The sequence below is a fragment of the Sus scrofa genome, chromosome X, assembly GCF_054392235.1.
Source record: "Sus scrofa isolate SSC_HxYL_T2T_F1_AM1 chromosome X, Sscrofa_HxYL_maternal_Yorkshire_Landrace_v2.0, whole genome shotgun sequence".
Lineage (NCBI taxonomy): Eukaryota > Metazoa > Chordata > Mammalia > Artiodactyla > Suidae > Sus > Sus scrofa.
The window spans coordinates 102,039,006-102,062,937 of NC_139401.1; the positions used below are offsets into that span (position 1 = coordinate 102,039,006).

The following is a 23,932-nucleotide window of genomic DNA, read 5'->3' on the forward strand; positions in this document are numbered from 1 at the left end:
ACCTCCAACTTCTATATGTATTTCCCCTTTTTTTTAGACCTCATCCTCTGCAGTGGTAATATTTAAAAGCCAAGAATCTTTCTAGAAGTATGACAGCTCTTTGCAGGCTCTCTGGGGGCCTGCGGGCTTCTTACAACAGCCAAGATTCAGGGACAAGCTTGTGCAGAGTCCCACCAAGTCAAGATGGGGTCACTGTCCTCATGTTTGAATAGTGTTTTGAGAAACTCTTTGTCTGTCTAGGAAAATAACCAAAAGGTATATTTTCAAAAGTGATTGTTTTTCTCCAGTGACTAAGTTGTTTTCCTGAAGGGTAAGCAAGAATCTGTGATTCTCTTTGCAGCAGTGAGCAAATTTGGAGGAGGAGGAAAGGAATTCAGTAGAATTTAGTTTAATTGACCATAAGGACATTTCCTACCCTCCATTTTTTCAGTTTCTGTTGTGAATTTTTCATATTTTCAAGAAGGGGCCATGTTTAGCTCCTCAGCCACACAATTCTTTCCTTTTCTTCTTGATAAATTAAAGATGGTTCATGAGGATTTTAAATGTCAGATCCTATAACAGGCAAATGGCTCATTCCACAGTTTTTTTTTTTCTTTTTAACCCAAAGGTTTGTAGCTTTTTAATTTTTTTTTAAATAAAAGAGTTTAAAGGGCAGATCCTCTTGCTTTGTTCATTAAAGCTCCCCCCCCCCCACACACACCCTGCCCCGCAGATCTCTTGCTATGTCAAAATGATAAAATTTGCCCTTTGGGGACAAAGACCTCTTGATGTTTTCCTCAGAGGTGGAGAGGGCAATGGGAAGTGGTGTCTGGGAATTTTTTCTTTAATCTCTAAGTTGAATGCATGTCTGCAAATGTACTGTAACATTAGAAAGGGGAGCATTATTTTTTAAAAAAATTTACTGTTTGTAAATAGGAAACTGGCACCTATACTCACCAAAGGCATATTTTAACCTCTATCACAGAACTGCCTCTGTTCCCTTTGGATAGGAACTAATTTCCAACCTTGCCTGATGCAGAGAAACATATCAGCTCTAAACATGGACCCAGAGGGTTTGGAATCCTTTCCTCCTTTTCCATCCCGCTATTAGACACTTATTGCCAGTTTGCCAACTACGAGCATCACTAAATAGCAGGGTAGGACTATAGGCTAAAAGAAACATGGTGGCTTTTGATTAGTTGTGTTGCCAAAAATGTTTTAAGAGTGTGACGAATGCAAATATATGGTGTTAAAGATTCTAGCTATCAGACGGAGAGTGTGGCCTCTGCCCCAGCTATCTTTCTGCACTACTCTTATGACAGGGGTCATCTCATCTTCTTGCAATTTACAACTCCATCTAGCCATAAGGGTCTCTTGTTTTACTTAGCCTTGCCATGAAGTAGGCCAAGGGACCCTTCTCTGTATTTTCAGACTTCATTCCATTTCCACTGGCTGTGGTGGCTAGCTCGCTGAACCCTGGCAAGACTGTCATCACTGTCCTTGCTGGTTCTACAGGAAGGAAATCCAAATTAAAAAATAAAACAGTTTTTTGAGATATAGCATACGTACGGTGAAGCACATCAATTTTAAAGGTACAGCTGAATGCTTAAAAAAACATACGGAATCCTATCCAGGCAGAACGTTTTCAGTATCCCAGAAAGCTTCCTCACATTTCTTCCAGTCAATAACCCCCTACTCTGAGGGACCACTGCATTCACTTTTGTGCTACATTTGTTTGCCCGTTCTTAAATTTCATATAAATGGAATTATATGCTACATACTTTTAGGCATCTGGTTTCTTTCAACATTCATGTACATGTATTTTTGTGGATCTTTGTAAGCTTTTATATACCTAGGAATAGAATGACAAGGTCGTTCAGCAGAGGTTTGTTCAATTTTAGTAGATACTACCTAACAGTTCCAAGGTAATTGTACCAGTTAACACTTTCATCAACAATACATGAGAGTCCTAGTTTCTTCCTGTTCTTCTCCATGCTTGGGTATTGTCAGTTTTTTCAATTTTAGCTATATTGGTGGGGTTTTGTGTATCTCATTGTAGTTTTAATTTGCATTTTCCTGATGAACAATAATGATGAAAATCTACTCATATGATTGTAGGTCATTTGGAAGTTCTCATCTGTGAAATGCCATTTAATTCTTTGTTCTATTTTAAAAAATTGGATTGTCTATATTTTCTTATTGATTTGAAGGAATTTAAAATATGTGTACATACTCCATGCAAGTCTTTTGTTATATTATGAATGTTTTCTCCAAGTCTGTGGTTGGTCTTTTCACCCTCCTAAGGTGTCATTGGATAAATGCAGGTTCTTAATTTTAATGAAATCTAATTGATCAGTCTTCTTTCATTGTTAATGCTTTTGTGTTGAATAAGAAATCTTTGACTACTGAAGGTCATAAAGATATTTGCCAATGGTTTGATCTGGAAGATTTACTATTTTACCTTTCATATTTACGCCTATGGTCCATTTAAAATTATTACTATTATTGGGAGTTCCCGTCGTGGCGCAGTGGTTAATGAATCCAACTAGGAACCATGAGGTTGCGGGTTCGATCCCTGGCCTGGCTCAGTGGGTTAAGGATCCAGCATTGCCGTGAGCTGTGGTGTAGGTTGCAGACGCGGCTCGGATCCCGTGTTGCTGTGGCTCTGGCGTAGGCTGGCAGCTATAGCTCCGATTCGACCCCTAGCCTGGAAACCTCCATAGGACGCGGGAGCGGCCCAAGAAATGGCAAAAAGACAAAAAATAAATAAATAAAATAAAATAAAATAATAATTATTATTGTTATTATATCCAGTGTGAGGTAAGGGTCATGGTTCCACTGATTGATTTATTTTTTTGTGCAAGTACCGTGCTGTCATATAACCGTAGCTGTACATCTACCCTTGATATCTGGTATTCTATGTCTTCCAATTTTGTTCTTTAAGATGTTTTGGCTATATTCAGCACTTTATATATGATTTAGAAGCACTTGGTCTAAAGTGCCCTTTGAGGATGGTTTTGTGCTTATTAACTCATTAGCCTCCACACGCCCTCTCAACTTCAAAATTGAGGTAACTGCGGGGTAGACCAGTAGTATATTTGTGGCAATCTCCCTCCCTCGAGTGAGACTGTGTCTCCAAAGTATCGCGAGATATGGGAAACTGCGCTCAGACTTCCTTGCTCAGGCGTCAGCCTAAAACTCAACTAACTTGAGGTGAGGAAAATTAGCCCTGCATTTCAGGCTTCTCAAATTTCCAATACATGATGCTAGCCTCAAACTTTATGTAGGCTGCTCATTTTCCTCGGTAGAATCCCTTTGCCTTAGTACCAAACCTCATCTTCAACTTGTGCCCGGAATCAGCTCGTCTCCGTGAAGAAAAAAAGACCTTAAGTATCAGCTCACTTAGGAAGGATGCTCTGAAATTTTAGTTCATTTTGTCCTTGTTTCCATAGTTTGTGGATATCTTTAAACCTATCGATTTTGCAGTTTATCAATTTTTTTCGTTGCATTTTAGTTGTGACAGGAGCAATGACATCTTATTTGAAAGTGAAAGCCCAGAAAACGTTTGATAGGCATAACCTTGACCCTCTCATCCATCTTGGATATATTACAGGTGAGAAGTTTATGAGTAGGCCAATTCAGTAGGTTAGTGGAAGGGCAGGTCAAATGGACACAACACTCCCGTCACAGATGATGGGGACTGTTGAGGGGACTCATCTGGCTCTTTCCATCCCTCTGCTTTAGGACTGAGAGTTAAATTGGAATTCAGCCAGTCTCCAGGGATGGGAAATGAGATTAACATTCTCAGTTTTATTCCTGCTTAGAATGAGATGTTAGCTCTGGCCTGAATGAGGCAAAGTTTGCTCATCTGACACCTGAATTTGTGCCCTCTGGCACAATACTTTAGGAATCAGACCTGGGCTGACTTCCAGCTCTGTATCTTTACTTACCATGTGACTGTGGGCAAGTTACTTGATTTCTCTGTTCTTCAGTTTTTCCATCTGTAACTTCACAGGGTTATTGAGAGGTTTAAACATACAAATAAAAGTACCCAAAGTATAATATGTCTTCAATAAATGTGGACATCTACTAGGATATTTATGAGCATATCATCTCATCTGATAGAAAGCTTTTGAAGCTGGGGATTATGCTTGGTTATTCTGTTGGGAGGAATAAAATGTACATACAGTGGGATGCACAAATACTGAAAAATACCATTCAATGAGTTTTGATGAACTCATAATCTTGTGTAACCCAAAACTCTAAAACATGATTATTACCATCACCTCAAAAAGTTCTCTTAGCTTCTTCTAGTCAGTTTCCACTCCCCTGGACGCAACTGCTATTTTGATTTTTCCACCGCAGGTCATTTTGCATTTTCTAGAATGGCATATGAATGGAATCTTACAATAGGTATTCTTTTATGTCTGGCTTCTTTCATTAGGTATAATGTTTTTGATATCTATCCACATTGGTATCCCTGTCGGTAGTGGCTTTCTTATTATTGCTGATTAGCATCACTTTTATATGAATATATCACAGCTTATTTATCCCTTCTTTTTTTTTGATTGACACCTGGGCTCCTTCCATTTTTTTTTCTTTTTTTTTTTTTGGCTATTATGCATACAGTGGCTATAACCACTCTTGTAAAAGTCTTTTTGTGAACTTTTGTTTCTCTTGGGTAAATACCTCCAAGTGGAATTGCTGGGACTAGATAGGTGCTTGCCTAGTTTTATAAGAAAATGCCAGATGTTGTCAAAGAGGTTGTGTCATTTTATACTCTTACAAACAATGTGTGAGAATTCTGCTTGCTCCTTCCACGAGACTGCTTTTTCTCTTATCAAAAAGCAGAGATCCTGTGAGTTAATAAAATAAACTGTGATGCGTCTAGTACCCATACTCCCATATTTCAGATGGAAAGTTGCCTCCAACCAAAATCATGCCTCCTGGTTATGATGGTTATGACTTTATCACCAGGGCAAACTCTTTGTCTACTGACAGGATTTTGGACACACACAAAAACGTGTGGTTCTGACAGGACTTATGCTAAGTAAAGACAGTGTATAACTAAGTGGGTCAAACCACGCCCTGTGGAGACCAGCAAGCTCCATGTGAAAAATCACAGATCATCTGGCTGATGATTTTGCTGCATTCCAATAAAGGTCTAACGAGTACAAATAGCTGAGGTAAAGCCTGTGGCTTTCTGGGCCCCACTCTGATCAGAACTGCTGGAAGCAAAGCAAAGCAAGGCAAAGACAGGCAGTATCCTAAAAGAGTGAGATGGATGCTTACTTCCTAACACTCTCCACTAGGAAAATCTTGACTAAGGCTGATGAGAGGAGACTGGATTGATATGTAGGACTGGTAGCTAAGAATTTAATGTGTATATATGCCCAAGAAAGCAACTGGCCAAAAGTACATAGCTATACTGATCAGCTGTGGACTGGAGATATATGTTCTAATAAATGGAAGATTATCGACTGGGCTATTGCAGGAAAAACAATCTGGTGAAGGGAGATATAAGAAGAAATCAACGAGAGGAATTTAACAATTCATGTAGGACATGTACCAGCTCATCGGAATGGAAAGGCAGAATAATCTATTTAGAACAAGAGCGAAGACAATCTGACACCTCCCCACCCCCTAACCAATACAGACTCTGCAGTCTTGGAAATTCTAAGTCTCAACTTAGTTCCCTTGTCAGTTCAATTTAAGGTTGCAGGTTGGGCATATGAAACCTTAGGGCATGTGGACGTGAATATTCTAGGTAAGCAGAGGAGAAAGAGTGAAAAAAAAAGCTATGAATCAAACAAATGAGTCAGCAATATGAGATATGTCAAATTACTAAAAGTTTGCATCCTCAACAAACTCATTTTTAAGGGGAACAGGGTGGGTGCAAACCTGACAAATGTGGTAGGTAGATTATATTGGGCCATTCTCTAGATTTTTAAACAAAGAATGTTGCCTTCTCCTATAGCCAAAACCTATAGGATGGACAAAGACTCAAGGATGCTAACTTTATATTTCTCTTTTCTATTATTAGATCTGCTTTGCTGTTTTCTCTTGGCTATGACAGTCTGTCTGATGGTCATTATCATAGCAGTTCACCACCAATACAAATAAGAGTATGATATGTAACTTTTGTGGGAGGTTCACTAAAGGTATCAAAAAGTATGATGGGATTACTGGCTTCATTCTGTACTTGATCATCATCATAACCATATCAGTGGCCTCATTTCTCAACCAAACCAACCACATAACCATTGCCAACCCCTCAGGATCCATTGTCACAAAAAGCCCATTTGCTATAGCTTTTAGTAATATTTTATCTACTGAGTAAAGCAGAGAGGGATGGAGTCTGTGTCAATCCCCATACTAGTTGGTAGACTTGTTGATTGTGTAGCCCAGTTAATAAGAATAGCTGAAGAGCTTTTATAGCTGATTTCACAAGAACAAGTTCCTTATGTAGAGCAAGATGATAGAGCTGAACAGAGAGAAACAGATGCATCTCCTGAGGAAGCTTCACTACCGGACCTCGCTGATCTCTCAGACTTAGAATCAATACTTACACCAAGGGAAGATGAAGAATTAATCTTTGATATAGATCAAGCTGTGTTAGACATAGATGAGTTACATGAAAATGTACTCTCTGGTATAAACGATGACTTAAGAAGTGGGTAAGACCTTATTTGCCCCCACCAGCGTGTGAGAACTGATCATTTCTCTGTTTCAAATGTATTCTGATTTTTCTGAATGTTGGTAATAAGAGTGTTTCTCCTAGTTCTGCATAGTTTCATTACTAATCTCTTATAGAACAAGTAATATTTGACTTACTCTGGCAGAGGCTGGTCTCTTTTCTTCTTTGTATTTATTTGAAAAGCTCTGACTTTAGCTATATGGTTATTTCTTTACCTGTACTTGTTCTTCTGCTAGGATTCCTGATAATAGGAGCAAACAATAGCAAAGAAAAGAAACTCCTTGCCTCACAATGGAGTGAAGACCTGATGAACTCTCTCACATCTTGGGACCCGAGTTCACTGTTTTACAATGAATGGAAACTAAAAGGGGAGTATCCCTCGGGGTGGCATTATAGTGAATACATTCACATTAATAGGACAATATTGGGGGCATTTTTGCTTGAAAAGATATAACTACTTACTAGGCCTTTCAGACAGAATGTGTCATCCAAAGTATGCTATAGCAGACTAGGGGAAATAATTCTGAAAAAGCAGCATCTACCAAATAATACAGTTGTAGAAAGGTTTACAGATAACTCTTAAAAGGCAGAAACCTTTGAAAAAGCTGAGGCCAAGAAGTTCCAGTGCAGGACTGTTCCCTCAAATACAGATACACACCATAGCTACTCTGCAATATTGTTCTCCAAGTGGAAATGGCAAGTTACAGCAAATAACAAGAGAGAAGTATGAATACTAGAAGAGCTAGACAAAGCCCTAACAAGGACTATTCACCTGTGGAAAGTCATGGCATAGGCTCAGAGATTATAATCCACAAGTAAAATTGGATAAAGTACACCTTTTTGGGTATTAACTACATTTATAAAGAATAACTAATAGGTTTATTCTAAGGGAAACTACTTCAACCTTGATATAGAAATCCTAACTCCTTATAAATGGGAGCAATAATGAGTTTAAACAAAATGTGGGCTGGTTATAACCACAATAATTCTACAGCTGCCAGAGGGGTAAAATGCAATAGTTGGAGGACCCCTGTATCAAAACAGAGAGGGACCAAATACCTGTTCAAGAAATTCACTGGTCATACTAATTACATGTCATACAGTATCCTCACTTCCATTTGGAAGAATAGCTACCCTTCAGACAAGCCCATGGACACTATCGTCCTTCTTCCTAGAGAATGGCCTTTTCATCTTACAACATGGGCAACAACTAGGTAAAGACATAAAAGTATACCATTAGACAATGTAGTAAATGAAAATTGTGCAGAAATGACATGTAGAAGTCAATCTACACTGGCAGAAACCAGATTATACCAATTCATAGACTCCCAAAGCATATTATAGTCAAAGGGATTAAAAAGCCTTTTAATACAGATGGCATCAGATCTAACCAATATGCCAGATGCTGCATCTAATACTAAGTAAGCTCTGCATACACTAATAATTAGCTAGCATTAAAGGTAAATGGGGAAAGTTACAAACTATATAACCAGGTCTTATTTGGATGAGCAGTAGCAGGAGAAGCATAAATCACTTTTGCCACTGATTTTCAGGATAAGTTTATTTAACAAATTTGATAAAGAGACTGCTAATAGCCAAAAACATTGAAGCAACCTAAATGTCCATTGAAAGGTGAATGGATAAAGATGTGGTACATATATACAATGGACTATTACTCAGCCATGAAAAAAGAATGAAATAATGCCATTTGCAGCAACATGGATGGACCTAGAGATTATCACACTAAGTTAAATAAATCAGAAAGAGAAAGACAAATATCATATGATATCATAAGTGGAGTCTAAAATATGATACAAGTGAACTTATTTATGAAACAGAAACGGACTCACAGACATAGAAAACAAACTTATGGTTCCCAAAGGGGAAAGGGGGGGTGTAAATCAGGAGTTTGGGATTAGCAGATACAAACTACTATATATAGAATTGATAATCAGGAGTTCCCGTTGTGGCTCAGTGGTTAACGAATCCGACTAGGAACCATGAGGTTGTGGTTTGATCCCTGGCCTCACTCAGTGGGTTAAGGATCTGGCGTTGCCCTGAGCTGTGGTGTAGATTGCAGACATGGCTCAGATCCCGCGTTGCTGTGGCTCTGGCGTGGGCTGATGGCTACAGGTCCAATTAGACCCCTGGCCTGGGAACCTCCATATGCTGCAGGGGCGGCCCTAAAAACAAACAAACAAAAAACCCCAAAATATAAAAAAGATACTGCTGTATCAAGAAAAGTTATGAAGACTCTTAAAATTTTTTTTAAAAATTGAAGTATTGTGATGTAAAATATTATATAAATTACAGGTATACAATACAGTGATTCACAATATTTAAAGGTTATACACCATTCAAAGTTATTACAAAATATTAGCTATATACCCCGTGTTGCACAGTATATCCTGGAAGCTTATTTTAAAAATTGTTTATTATAGTTGATTTACAACGTTCTCTCAATTTTTGCTGCACAGAAAAGTGACCCAGTTATGTATATGCATATATATGCATATATATATATATATATATACATTCGTTTTCTCATATTATCTTCCATCATGTTCTATCCCAAGATATTATATATATCCAAATTGCTTAGAAGCTTATTTTATACCTAATAGTTTGTACTTTTTACCCCTCTACCCCTATCTTGCCCCTGCCCTCTTCCTTCTCCCCACTGGTAACCAATAGTTTGTTCTCTATAACTGTGAGTCTGTTTTTATTCATTAGTTTGTTGTATTTTTTAAGAGACCCTTTTGAAAATCAGAAGGGCTTATGGAGCTACTGAAAGATATTTGTATGAGAAAGTTTCACAATAGATTGCTATGTAGAAAGATTGACAGAGTAGATGAGGATCCAGGAAACTTAGAGGGCTGAACAAAGGCACATAGAGGAGAAAGAGAAGTTACATTGGGAGCAACTATTGTGGATACTTACAATCCAGACCAGACAGCAGCAGATTGAGGGACTTTGCTGCTGCACTAACTGGACAAACTGAGCTTTACTTGCCCAGGGTAGGCGCAGCTATATATGCACTGTGTCCAAAGTGGTAAATAATATATGCAGTGCAGGGAGTTCCTGTCATGGCTCAGCGGTAACCAACCTGACTAGTATTCATGAGGATGTGGGTTTGATCCCTGGCCTCACTCAGTGAGTTAAGGATCTGGAGTTGCTGTGAGCTGTGGTTGTAGGTCACAGATGTGGCATTACTGTGGTGATGGTGTAGGCCAGCATCTGTAGCTCCAATTCAACCCCTAGCCTGGGAACTTCCATATGGTTCGGGTGTGGCCCTAAAAAGACAAATACATGTATATGCAGTGCAAAGGAACTATGTCAAATTAACCTAAATAGAGCGGTGGGAAAGTAAGAGGGAACCATTTATCCTGCCATTCCAATAGGAGCAGTTTTATAAGGAAAATTAGTGATTAAACTGAAATGAGGAAATCTATTTATGTAGCAACCAAGCAAAATAAAAAGAGGAACTGGATAAAAGTTAAAAGATAGAATCTATGCTTTAATTAAAGATTTAGAAATAGTCATGGAAGATATATACTCTCCACTAGAGATTTGGACTTTAGAAAATTGGGCTATAATTTTATGTCAAAATACAACTCAAAGCATAAATACTAGGGCAAGATCAAGAAACATATCCAAGGAGAAACAATCAATCTGCTACAGATTATACTTGGTGAGCAATTTAATGGTAAGTTGACAGATCTGGTGCTTTTCAAATATAACAGATACTTAAGGAATATGGACTCTATAACAATTCCACAACAGATTAGTGTGAGATTGTTTAAACTGTTACCAGTAATGAGAGAACATAATCAACCATATTTACTCAACCAAGAGAAATCTATGAGATTACTCCAGACACTGAAACGAGATAAAGCTTGAGCCAGCCTACAGAACAAATAAGGGTCAATGTGGTCCTCAGGTGTCAAACAGGAAGATGTTACAACTTTGTAATATGTGGAACTGTCTGGCCTCTTGGCTAGATGGGTCACCTGGAAAGATTGGACTATAATGGCACCTCGGGATTAAATAAGATACAGTGCCCTGTTGGCTTTGATTGTGTGATTACACACATTTATGAATTGTTAAAGATGTAACCCTAATCCAAGCAATGGATTGTTGTATTAAGTATGTTGCTCTATGGAACAGAATTAGAAATAAAGTTAATAGTGGTAAGAAATAAGTGTAGGAAGTAAGAAAATACTTAGGAATAAGAGCTAGTAGAGAAGGTATTTTCAGGAGAGAGAAGAAAAGTAGCAAGTCGTCAAGAGTTATGCAGCTATTTATAGTGGAAAGCCATGGTATAGAGTTAGTTCCTAAGCACATTTATGAACCAAGCCTTGTTTTTGTCATATGCGTATTAGCCAACACTAAGTTGTTAATATTGATAGAAATAATTGGTTAGCAATTGACACAAGTCATGAATTTAGAAGCCCAATTAGAAATGGGAGATGGATTAACTAACTTGGCAGTCCAATGATAGGATACCTCTGATTGGAATCCTTCCTGTCTCCTCTGGCAGGATTTTTGTCCAAACTATCCCTTTTCTAGGTTTTCCTGAGAACAACACCAAAGTATGGCAAGGGGGGGGCGGGCAGCGGAGAGACTCACCATTCTAAGATAAACTTTAAGGTGTGAAAACTTTGGGAGATAGACTGGTAGATTGCAATGAATTAGGAAGCATCTAATTCTTCTTTCCTGTGTGCTTTGGCTAAACGTGTAGGAAGTTGTGACTACACAGTTGCATTCTTATGTGTAAATATTACTGCCAGTTATTAGATTATAATTGATTGTAGTCCTTATTAGCTATTGATTTACGCCATTTTATTGTTATGTGTTGAGCAAACTTTAACTAATAAACTTCCATTCACAAATCAAAGAACCTGTGGTCATGCTAAATTACCTGGTGAATTGGAGGCTACCAAACCAGCACAAAAGAACTCCACTCAACAGAAGTTAGAGTATACTCAGAGAAATTATTGTACCAGGAATCTGAAATTCTTCTGGCTTTGTCAGATAGATAATCCTGAACAAATCTCTGAAATATAGTCCTTTCTTATATCTAAAATGATAGTAAGTTTTCTGCCTGCCTTTAATGGTAATGAGGAACAAATAAAATGAAACGGTTTTCAAAGCTTTGGTTGCTATATCTGACAATGGGAAGGAATACATGAAATCAGGACTTTTTAGGAATATCTGAAAAACATCTATATGAAAATACCTGAAGGTCTATGTGAATATTATCCAATAGTTTTATATCTGGTTTCTAAGAGATTATAGAGTTTCCTTATTTTTTCTCCATTCAACTGATTCAAACTTATAGTTGGAATCAGTTTTTGTTTCATTCTTTTGAGCTTTTTCTTTAACCGAGTTAAATTATTTAGAGGAGATTCCTCAGTTCTACAGGAATGGTAATGAGAAAAAAAAGAAAAAGTATCCTTTCAAAAAATAGTGAATTATATTCTATTTAAGTGGGATAGGTTCCCAAGGGGGTTATGCAACTCTGCACATTATTAACCCACTATTATCCAACTAGATTTGTATCTCATGTCGAAGCTGACTATTGTGTTCTTTTTTTGACAGTCATATCTTAATAAACTAGGTGTATTTAACCATTTCCTCTAGGAAATACTTCTCATTTTTTCAAGGACTCTACTCCTCCAGGCCATATTTAAAACTTGTTTTTCTTCTGACTATATAACCCTTAGCTCACCAACCAACCAACCAACCAACCATCACCACCACCACCACCAACCAAAAAACCCTAAAAAGAAAAAAAAATAACCTCTAGTTGCTGAAGTTATTTGATAGTTATTTGTATTGACAGATACAACTATCCAGTGGTCTCAAATGTCACATCTCTTCAAGGTAATAAAGAGTCTTTGAAGGTGATCTCCATTAATAGCTCTGAGGAATAAAACTGCCTTTGAGCAAGGTAAGGAAAACCACCGAACTCTTTACCCCTTGTCACACTGTTATCTTAAAGACCAAGTAGTTGCAAAAACAGGATAAGGAGACTCGGCGGGGTGGGTCTGTCCATTTACTACCTCCCCTAACACAGCCCTTTCAATCTCCATGCTGCTCTTTTGTCATATTTTATCCCCTTCGCGGTTACCCTGACTGGTTTTGAAGCCTGTCTAGATATTTGTTTGGTGGAGGCCTAAGTGGCAGGAAAATGCTGACTCTTGCCCTGCCACTCTGGACTCTGGAGAGCTTAAGCTTCCCGAAATCAGAGAAGGGCTCAGCTTACCTCTTTCTGGTGGTATTTGATTGCCACCTTCAGCTTGGCCAGGTCATGGTACTTTTGAGGGTCAAGTTCCTCGCTGTGGTCATCTCGATGGTTGAGGATGATCTCCAGTTCCCGGGAACTCCGAGCCTGGTCCAGCAGGTCTTTAGCAAAGAGCTTGCACTGCTGAGAGAGCTCCTCATACTCAGCCTTGAACTCATTTTCCACCTTGCTCAGCTCCTTGAGCTCCCAGCCCAGGCGGAAGGCGGTTAGGATGGGGTCTTCGCTTGATAAGGCAATGAGGGAGGGGCTTGCCAGAGCTTTATAGATGTTCAGCCGGGAGCGGGAGTGGCGCAAGCTGTCTACCTCTGAACTGGACACACACTCCACACAGTTGCAGCGGATCTGGTGGGGCCGTGGGATGGTGACCCGTTTCTGGACGAGCAATTTTATGATTTCGTAGTTGTTGGTGTGGGCAGCCAGCATGATGGGAGTAATATCTGGTGTGAACTCCGAGAACTGGGTGTCCATCATCAGAGTGGGGACCTAGGTATAAGAAAATGAAGAACCAAACATAAAATGGCAGGATTAAGGCTCAGAAAGAGAGGGAGCATAGGGCCCATCAGATGTTAATGATTCAGGAACTGGAGTCATCAATTTTTTGTCAGTTCACTTCCTTATCATAATAGCTACTTGTGAAATGCTTACTGTATGCCAGGCATATAGCACTTTACATGTATTTACTCATTTAATCCCCATAGCGACCTTGTGATGTAAATATTCTCCCCAAATTAAGCAGTTGAGGCACATAGAGGTTAAAGACCATACCCAAAGTGACTCAGCTTTAGCTGCAGAGCCAAGATTCAAACTCAGACAATACAACTCTAGCACTTGGCTCTTAAATAACACAAACAAAACATGGCCAATTCTGTCTGAGGCACAAGGAGGGAGTACAGAGAAGTAAAGGACTCTTTTTCTGACCCTCCGGAGCTTGGTTAGGTCGATCAAACTTGCATTAATTGGTAAGTAAGAGTACACAGTAGTATGTGTTCAGTTCCAAATGAGCTGTAGAGACTGCAAAAATATTTGTTTGAGAGGCTAAAGATAACCAGTAATCTTAAAGAACATGCCACTGAATCAAGGCCTGAGGACTGAAGACACCCCCATATAGTTACAATGACTTTGTAACTTCAGGGGACCAAAGACCAAGACCAGACAGTGTTCCTCCAACTTCCTATAGACCCCAGCAAGGTAGAGAGAATCTGATATTGTCAGGAAGAATTACTTGGTCACTGAGGACCTCTAGGTTTTAGGGAGGGGTTACCAATAGCAAAAAGATCTTTGACCAAATTGGTATGTTCATAATAGGGTGCTTGGTGTAAATAGCAGCTGTAGGTGAAATATATGAGGTTCTCTGCCAGTTCAGGAACATAATACTTCTGGGTGAGCAGCATGCAGAATCTGATCAATGAATTAAAAAAAAATCTTTTGACTTTAAAATGTGTCTTTGGGGACCTAGTCTGTTCTTAGTCTAAGAGGAATACTGAGTCCCACACTACACCCGACAGAAGAGTCTCAGTGTGATAGAATCTGGAGCTAGACAATGAGGACTGGAATAGTATGAGGACGCTTCACGGAGGGTGGGGCTGAGGATACAAAGCACGCAGAGGATTCCAGGAGATTGTGAAATATTGATCTTTTTTTGGCCACTGCATGCAGTGGCCTGATGTGGGATCTCAGTTCCTAGGCCAGGGATTGAACTCTAGCTGCCTCGGTGAAAGCATTGAGTCCTAACCACTAGACCACCAGGGAGCTCCCTGAAATATTGAACTTAATACATTTTTAATATTGTTTTATTTTATTTGTCTTTTTTTGGGGGGCCACACCCATGGCATATGGAGGTTCCCAGGCTATGGGTCAAATCAGAGCTGCAGCTGCTGGCCCATGCAACAGTCACAGCAACATGGGGTCTGAGCTGTGCCGTGTCTGTGACCTGCACCACAGCTCACAGCAAGGCCGGATCCTTAACCCACTGAGCGAGATCAGGGATCAAACCTGCATCCTCATGGATGCTAGTTGGATTCGTTTCCTCTGAGCCATGATGGGAACTCCTTAATACATTTTTTAAAAGTTCCAAATACTCATTTTAACTAGGGAGAACAGAACATGAATAATAGAGATTCTCATAGAATAGACAAGTATTGTTTTAACTGCTAGGTTCCTTTTTTTTTTTTTTTTTTGTCTTTTTTTGCCATTTCTTGGGCCACTCTCATGGCATATGGAGGTTCCCAGGCCAGGGGTCCAATCAGAGCTGTAGCCACCGGCCTACACCAGAGCCACAGCAACGTGGGATCCGAGCCACGTCTGCACCTACACCACAGCTCACGGCAACGCCGGATCCTTAACCCACTGAGCAAGGCCAGGGATCGAACCCGCAACTTCATGGTTCCTAGTCGGATACGTTAACCACTGAGCCACGATGGGAACTCCAACTTCTAGGTTCTTTTTACTCTTAAAAAAATTGTTTTGAAAACCCACAGTTGCTGGAAAACTGACAAAAGGATGCGTTACAGTTTTCATCATCTTTGCCTCCATCCCACCTTGGGTGAAGAGTTCCCAAACAGGGGAGTGACTAAAAACCAAGGATTGGGAGCAAGGTGGGGGAGAATAAGGTGGAGGGGTTGGCAAGAAATCTGTTTCCTTCACGGGGTGCTTGCACTAGCCTCTGAATAGTTGAGAGCCAGCTGTACGTTGGTCATCAATTGCTTGGATGGAGCAGCGAGTAAACATTGTTAAACATTTAGAGGGAGCAGCTACAAAGAAGACAGCAGGAAGTGAGCAACTGGCTCATAAAGTAAATTGGACACAGGAAAGAATAATCTCAGAAATTAACATAAGCCTGCAGGCTAAGGAAGAAGTAGGTCTGAGTGGGCCTGGTAATGAACATAAACACAACAACGGGCATAAAGCCTAGAGTTGGGAGAGATGGCAAGTGAGCAATGTGTCACAGTCTGCTTGGGAATAAAGCAGCCCTGAACTGGGGGTCTGCCCCCTCTTGGTGGGCATGGGCACTTCTCAATCTCTGTCATGATCTAGAGGTAGGAGGTGAGGACTGGAGGGAGGATGGCTTGCTGCACAGGGTTCCCTGGGTTAGACTGGAGGTGCATGTCTGCTCGCCACCACAGTGCTTTTCCTGTCTACTCTCTCTTCCCACTTCTTTGCTCTTTCTTTCTCCTTTTCTTGCTCTTTTTCTTTCTTCTTTCTTGCCCTCTACATCAATGCTGACAGGCCTCTCCAAGATACATGATGTACATGTGACTCTTGCTGAGCCCCACTTGAGTCATGGAGCTGAAAAGTTGCTGTCTCTGCCATCAAGTTCTGCTCTCTTTGACTTGGTGCTCAACAAGGAGCCTGGGATTCTCCTTTTGGCTTTCTGGGGACATGACATTAGAGAGTACATCTTTTCAAAAGAAGCTGATCTTCAGTGACCAACCATGTCCCCCCGCCCCAACCCAGATTGCCTTGTCTTTTCCTATCAGCCTTACCCTTCACTGGTTGCCACACCCACCTCATTCATTGCTCTTCAGATATATATCCCTGTGGGATCCCCTGTATGGAATAGTCTGTCCCCATTTCTCTACCAGTGAAGGGCCATAGTATGCCCTGACCTCTTCCATAGCCCCTCCTCTTAACTTCATCTCATTCCTTACTGACCAGCCAGATGTTGTGGGCACTGGGTTGCACTCAAGATCTTATATTATTCTCTAATTATTTCACTTGTGTGTCTCTTGCTTCCTTAATAAGGTTTTGAGCTCTTTGAAGGCACAGCTGTCTTTTCCTCGCAGCATCTAGCACAGTGCTAGACACACAGAAGGTGCTCAACAAAAAGGAACTGTTTCCTATTCTCAAATTAAAGAAATTGATTCCTGTTTACAAACCTGGATCCCACAGTTAGAGTCAATGTGAGCTGGTGTTCTTGGGTCTTACTTTCCATGTCTACTTGAGAAGGTAGACATTCTAAGACTCCCAGGAAGGTTAGCAGATGGGCTCTCTAGGGAGTACCCTGAAGTCACAAGAACCGAGGACAGTCCCTGTTTGTCATTTCCACCATTCTGTTGCTTCAAAATGGAGACCCTGACCCAAAGGCTACAGATTTCTACTCTTCTTCCCCCCTCTGTTTTTTCCTCTCCTCATCCTGTTGTTCTTCCCTTCCTAGACTGTCTGGACTATCATCAGGACAGCCATAGTAAAGAAAGAGAGATACTGGGAGCTTACTTGTGGCTCATCAGGTTAAGGATCTGGTGTTATCACTACTGTGGCTCTGGTTACAGTTGTGGTGGGGGTTCGACCCTGGCCTAGGAACTTCTGCATGCTGCAGATGTGGCCAAAAAAAAAAAAAAGACTCTATAATGAGGGTCAGCAGTTTCTGATGATAATTAGGACTTTGTGATATGGTCTATAACAGGAGCCAAACAGATAACAGGTAACAGAAATAAAAGCTAAGTGCGGGTGCATGTGCATAATTTGGATGAGTGAATGGTAGGAACTGGTGAGCTGCTGAGCACATAAACTCTCAAAGGGGGTCATCTCCTGCTCAGCTCATTTTTGTTGTAAAATTGTTATTATATGCATGAAGGAGGGCTCAGTGTTGTAATTTTTCAAAAGAAGTCAGAAATATGGATTCGGGAGTAGGATTTCTTAAAATCTTACATGTTGATTCCAAAAAGTTAGTGTACAGGCCAAACAAAATACATATATAAGGCAATTTAGGCTTGAATGAGCCAGTCTGTGACCTTTGAGCTAGCAAAGAAGTTGTGAGACTAAGAAGGAATGGGAGAGGAAGCTGGACATTTTAAGCAGTGGCCAGATAATAAAAAGCCTTGTATGCCATGAAAAGGAACTTGATGTTATCTATTGGCCATGGGGAGCCCCTGAAAAGTTTTAATCAGGAGAATGGCATGGTTGAACAAGTGTTTGATAAAGATCAATTTGGCCAAAGTGTGGAGAATTGGCAGTGGTAAATGTGCTGATAAGTGTTTAACAAGTAGCTTTCCATTAAAAAAAAATTCTTGATTTGTAATTTTTGCCAATTTCTGTGGTGTAAATATGCCCACTGTTGCCAGTTTCAAGCTGCCAATATGACATCATGGAACACAGAGTTGGGAAGAGATGCACACAACCATTTCTTGCCAGCTGGTGTAAGCCAGCTCTAGCATACCATTGTATGAGTTTCAGAAAGATAAGATGGATAAAAGATATCAATAGTCCAGGTGAAATTAAGGCAAAATCTTAAACTAGACAATGATTCTAGAGATAGAAAAGAGTAGATTTCAGACATTCATGGGCTATGTCAGTTAGTACCAAAGGGAAAAGAAATCAAGGTTGTCGGGTTTCTGTATTGCAATGCCTGACTGAAAGGTGGTGTCACTAATTAAGACCATATGATCTAGCAATCCTACTCTGAGCATCTATCTGGAGAAAACCATAATTTGAGAAGATACATGCACCCCAATATTCATTCCAGCACTATTTACAATAGCCAAGATGTGGAAGAAACCTAAATGTCCATCAACAGAGGGGTGGATAAAGAAGATGTGGTACATATATACAATGGACTATTACTCAGCCATAAAAAAGCATGAAATACTGCCATTTGCAGTAACATGGATAGACCTAGAGATTATCACATTAAGTGAAGTTAGTCAGATGTAAAAGACAAACATCATATAATATCACTTATATGTGGAATCTCAAAAAAGGATACAAATGAGCTTATTTGCAGAACAGAAACAGACTCGCAGACTTTGGAAAACTTTTGGTTACCAAAGGAGCAGGTGTCAGGGGGAGGGATGGACTGGGGGTTTGGGTCTGGCACACTGAGGTACATGGAATGACTGGCCAACAGTGACCTGCTGTATAGCAACAGGAAACTCTACCCAATATTCTGTGATAATCTATATGGGAAAAGAATCTGAAAAAGAATGGATATGTGTATATAACTGAATCACTTTGTTGTACAACAGAAATCATCACAGCATTGTAAATCAATGATACTTTAATAAAACTTTAAAAAATTTAAAAGAAAGATAGTGAATACAGGAGGAAGAGCAGGTTTAGGGTTTAAAGAAAGTTCAATTTTGGACATGTTGAGTTTGAAGTACCTATTGAGACAGTAGCAGGAGATTGTGTAACTCTAGCATGAATGTTGAAGGAAAAAGGTCAGGGCTATAAAATGTAGGTGTGAAAATCTTCAGCCTATAATAGTAGTTGCAACCGAGAGAGGGTATGGGGTCAGCCTCTGCCCACCTTGGTTCCCCCCTAGCTGGGCCCTTTGATCTACCCCAAGGACTCAGCCCCGCCCCAGTTTCCAGAGCAACTGAGGCTTGAGGTAGGAAGCACCCAAGTAGCTGGCCTCCACCTCCTCTATTCCAAATTCTGATCTCTGAGACTCTGCATTCAGACACTCTCCTTGTTCTGTTTCTGAATCCCAGCTTCTTCCCTACCTGTACCTTCATTCACTCCTAAAAAAAGATTTCTTCCTGAATCCCTATCTTGAGTTTCTGTTCATATAACCAGCCTAATAGCCTATATTTTCTGAATTATTTGTGCCTTTGTCTTTGAGTTAATTTACAACTCTGCAAATTGTAATGAAAATATTTCTTGCCCTGTGAAACACAATTGATTTGTGCATCTATATGCAAATTTCTTCGCATCTATTTGTAAACTTCTTTCAACATTCCTGATGGCCTGTATCAGGGATTAGCAAACTTTTTCAGTAAAAGGCCAGATGGTAAATACATTAGACTTTGTGGACCTTACAACGCTGCTCCTGTAGCAAGAAAGCAGCCAAAGGCAATGAATTCAAATGAATGGGTGTGGCTGTATGCCATAAAAATTATTCACAAAAACAGGTGACAGACTTGATTTGGCTTGCAGGCCAGAGTTTGCAGACTTCTGGCCTCCTAGTTTCCTCACTAATTAATGCATTAAATAAAATCTTGGAAAATGTGTCCACTTGTGTTAACTTTAAATTTGTATGACGGTCATGATTTAATGTCTTTTATTTTTTAAATTACCCTTTAATAGCCATTTTGTGTTCAGATTGAGGTCAGGTAGAAAACTGAATTTTATTCTTTTCTTATTGAGTTTTGCTTTCGCTTTGAACTCCAAAATTATACTGAGTGATCTTGAGCTTTCCATTAAAAATCACATTTTTTAAAAGGTAAAAAAGGTGGGGGGGGGGGAAATCAACATACCAAGAAATTAGATTTGGTTCATATTATCTACAACTGTACTTCTAAAGAAACCTGGGGCATGAACTGACTTGATTGAATTTTTAAATTTGCAATAATGTGGGCTTAGGGCATAGCCACTAAAGAAGTTACATTGCCTGCCTCTCCCTAGGGCTTTGCATTCAGGCCCTAATGAGTTTGCTCCTGGGTCTGCCCTAGGTCTCCCTGTTGAAAAGCTGGCATTATATTCTAGGATCCTTCTGGATTAATGAGCAAGGGACAGACTCACTCGGCTCAAAGCTCATCAAATGAAACACCTGCAGTATAGTGAACAGAGTGAGCTAAAGTCAGCTTCTTCGTATTTTCAGCTAAATTCCATTGCGAGAGGACACAACAGGGAACAAATGATGCTCCACGTTCCCCATTTTCAGGGCTGGCTAGGGCTTTTGCAGGATTATTGTTCTCAAGGGGTCCAAACGATACATTCATTTCCATTAACCTCATCACTGGACACAATCTGCTAATTGGAATTTTTCTGAAGCCTGTTGTTACCAGCTTTAGGCAGGCACCCTTGTTGGAGTTTATCACAGGCTTCTGAAATTAAACCCCCCATTTGTAATTAATGGGCAGACACTTATCAGGCGCCACCTCATTCAAACCAACAATGCCGTCTGGTCATAGGCTGAACCTCTCAGATTGGCACTTCCTCACACAGCTGGCCTGATGACATCGTGTTGGAAATGAATCTCCCATCTTGTGCCAGGATTTAGTGAAATTGCAATACCTCTTTTCCACCTGCTTCATCTCCTCCTCCCCACCCTAACGTGCCAGATAAAAATCAATGTTCAATCTTTTTCAGCAGTGCAAGGGACTGTTGGAAATGTATTTCATTTCTCTGTATTACTTAGAAATGAAGAACACTAGCATCTAATCACGTCACATTACCAGCTGCCCACTCTGCCATACCTACAAGGTCAGTTAGCTAGTAGTGGTGATATATGAGCTACTTTGGAGCAGCCATTGGTGTCAGATGGGAAATAATTTGCTTCCCAGGCTCCGGTAAAAACAAAACCATTATAATTGGAATTTGCTGGATCATCTGAGCTGATTTCAAGGACAAAGTGTATGTAATTTATATTGGAAGACTAAAATGGACAAAACTTATTTAGGGACAATGTCACAGAGCCTACCTGATGTTGTAGAAACAATCAAAATTTATATGTAAAAATAAATGATATATGCAACAATGCCTAGCATTAGCCTGATTAGCAGGGATAAATATAATACTAATGGCTACTGGTTCTTGAGCATTTTCCATATGCTAGGCACCATGCTGGAGTATTTCATGTAGTCCTCACCATGGCTGTATGCTATAGGCATACACAATGATCATCCTCATTTTGCACCCAAGGAAATTCACCCATAGAGAAGCTAAGTGCCTTGATCAAGGTCGCTAGCTAGGAAGTAGGGTGGCCAGAACTTGAACCCAGGCAGTTTGGCTGCAAAGCCTGTACTGTTAGCCACTATACTCCTTTACCCACTCACCAGCAAAAGGCCAATCATTTGAATAACACATCAATAAACAAATCTACAGTCCCAACATTGAATATGCAGAGATATCAAGTTGCAGTTTTATTGCATATTAACCTCATCAACTAATGTTCTACCTTAAACTCAGATAAATATTATATAGTATTTCTCAGGTTTGGGAGCCCACACAGTTATTCTTGATTTCTTATGAGATGGAGGCTCTTAATTTTTCAAAAGACAGGCACTAAGTCTATGAGAAAATAACACATGGCTAACTCTGTAAGTTGTGAGAGTTTATCATTTCAGAGTTCTAGTTGTAGGAAACCTAGAAAAGCATTTTTCTCAAATCTAGACTTTCACAAAGAATTAAATGAACCGTTATGTGCATTTTCTTTTGCAAAATATTGGTTATAATGAATGGCAGGGCTGTCAACTTTAAAAGTAAGGTGAGCATTTGAATGGATAATAGAAAAAATGGAAGAGGTAAAAGAAACCCAGATAGGAAGGGAATAAATACATCATGGATGGCTTTTAAGGAGCCAGCCCTCTGTGAAGACATTGTTTGTTGTTATGTTTCCCAGGAAATTCTGAAAATGATGCAGTGAGTTGAAAATCAAGTAAACCAGAGGATATGGGTTATTATGGAAATGGGGAAAATGTCAAAGGTGAAGTTTTGGTCATTGTGTCTGCACGGTGGAATGGAGCCCCAATGTGCTAGTGGGAGTGTAGTTAACTTTGCATGTAGACCTCTGGTGAAGCTTGAAAAATATAGCTGTTTAGGAAAGCCATTGTTCTTGATTCATTTTTTTTTATAGGTCATCATGTAATTTTTAAGTTAAATTTCTATTATAGATTGCTTTACTGGAAAGAGGATGTGACCAAGCTGATTTAGAGTTTTCCATGTCATTGCTTATCATGTGACTAGTGAGAGTTTGATAAAGATTTCTGGAAAAGGCAGGATGGACTGGGAGTTTTGGGTTAATAGATGCAAACTATTACATTTGGAGTGGATAAGCAATGAGATCCTGCTGTATAGCACAGGGCATGATATCTAGTCACTTGTGATGGAACATGATGGAGGATAATGTGAGAAAAAGAATGTATATATATGACTGGATCACTTTGCTGTACAGTAGAAATTGACAGAACATTGTAAATCAACTATAATGGAAGAAATAAAAATCAAAATAAAAAATTTAAAAAGAAAATAAAAATGGAAAAAAAAGATTTCTGGAAAGGTCTGAGAACGCAGATGCAGAAACCTTGGTGATCCAACTAGGGCACAGGACCATGTGAGAGCCAGGGTAACGAGATTGACATCAAATATATCATAGGATTACAGAAAGGTTTATTATTGTATAATTTTTCCAGTGGGTAATGATCTTAATAGGATCATATTTGCTAGCAAAACAAAGTCAGAGTGAACAAAAAGAGGGTGTTTCATGCAAAACACCCTATTTTGTTTTAAGTAGTTCATAGCCAAGCAATTGAAATGTATATTCATTGCCATAAACTGAAAATTGTTAGGTATTACCAAGAGTCCTGGTTTAGGTCTAGAAGAGTTTGAGTGATAAAAATTAAGCTCAGTTGGTTCTCAGGGTGTAAAGGAAAGTTATAAAAGGGTAATTCTCTCCATTATTCTCAAAAGCTGCGTGGGATAAGCCTGAACAAAGAAAATGACCCAAAGTCAGCTAGTGGTAGGTAAGAGATCTTTTAAAAAGGAATAACGAAAAGCAAACCAGAAATCAGGAAGCAGAATTCATGTTAAATAATGTCAAGAGTATTCCCTTTGCCGATCATGATTTTCTTTTCATGTTCCATGCACATGCCAAATGATGTTTCATGTTAAAGTGCTTAGTTCATAGACATCAGACTAAAGGGTTATATGATTGGGGAGGGGGTAAGGCTTGGGAGAGGAAATTGTGTCACATTCATGAAATGATTATTGAGCCCCAGCTTCCTGCTTCTCTCAGTTATCCACACCCAAGGCAAATCAGACAGGTGGCACTGGCTTCCAGAAGTAGAATACAACTGCTCAGTAGCTATTTAAAATGTGGGCATAGTCCCCGAGGACGGAGGAAGTTAATTTTTTTTTTTACATGACTATCCTTGATCTTTTTAGCAAAGGACACATTATAAGGTCATCAACTATCTTCCGTTTTCCACATCTCTAGATAGGGATAAAGCAAGGTTGAATTTTGTGTATCTAGCCCTGCTGATGGCTGCTACATAGAGGCAGTTGGTGTGAAG

At 39.7% G+C, this 23,932-nt stretch overlaps 2 protein-coding genes across 10 annotated transcripts in view; one reads left to right on the forward strand and one right to left on the reverse strand.

Moving 5' to 3' along the window:
• TRPC5 (transient receptor potential cation channel subfamily C member 5) overlaps positions 1–23,932 on the reverse strand; it is a 270,382-nt gene that overhangs the window by 94,863 nt on the left and 151,587 nt on the right. For all 9 annotated transcript variants that reach the window (XR_014834492.1, XR_014834490.1, XM_085006063.1 and 6 more), the window contains 1 exon segment: positions 12,945–13,466. Coding sequence is in view for 7 of the 9 variants with exons in the window: in XM_085006063.1 (XP_084862189.1) it covers positions 12,945–13,466 (522 nt within the window). In the remaining 2 variants the exon portion in view is untranslated.
• Positions 6,331–6,660, forward strand: TRPC5OS (TRPC5 opposite strand). Its single transcript, XM_005674484.3, is given in 1 exon segment — positions 6,331–6,660. A coding segment is annotated over 1 exon segment (330 nt).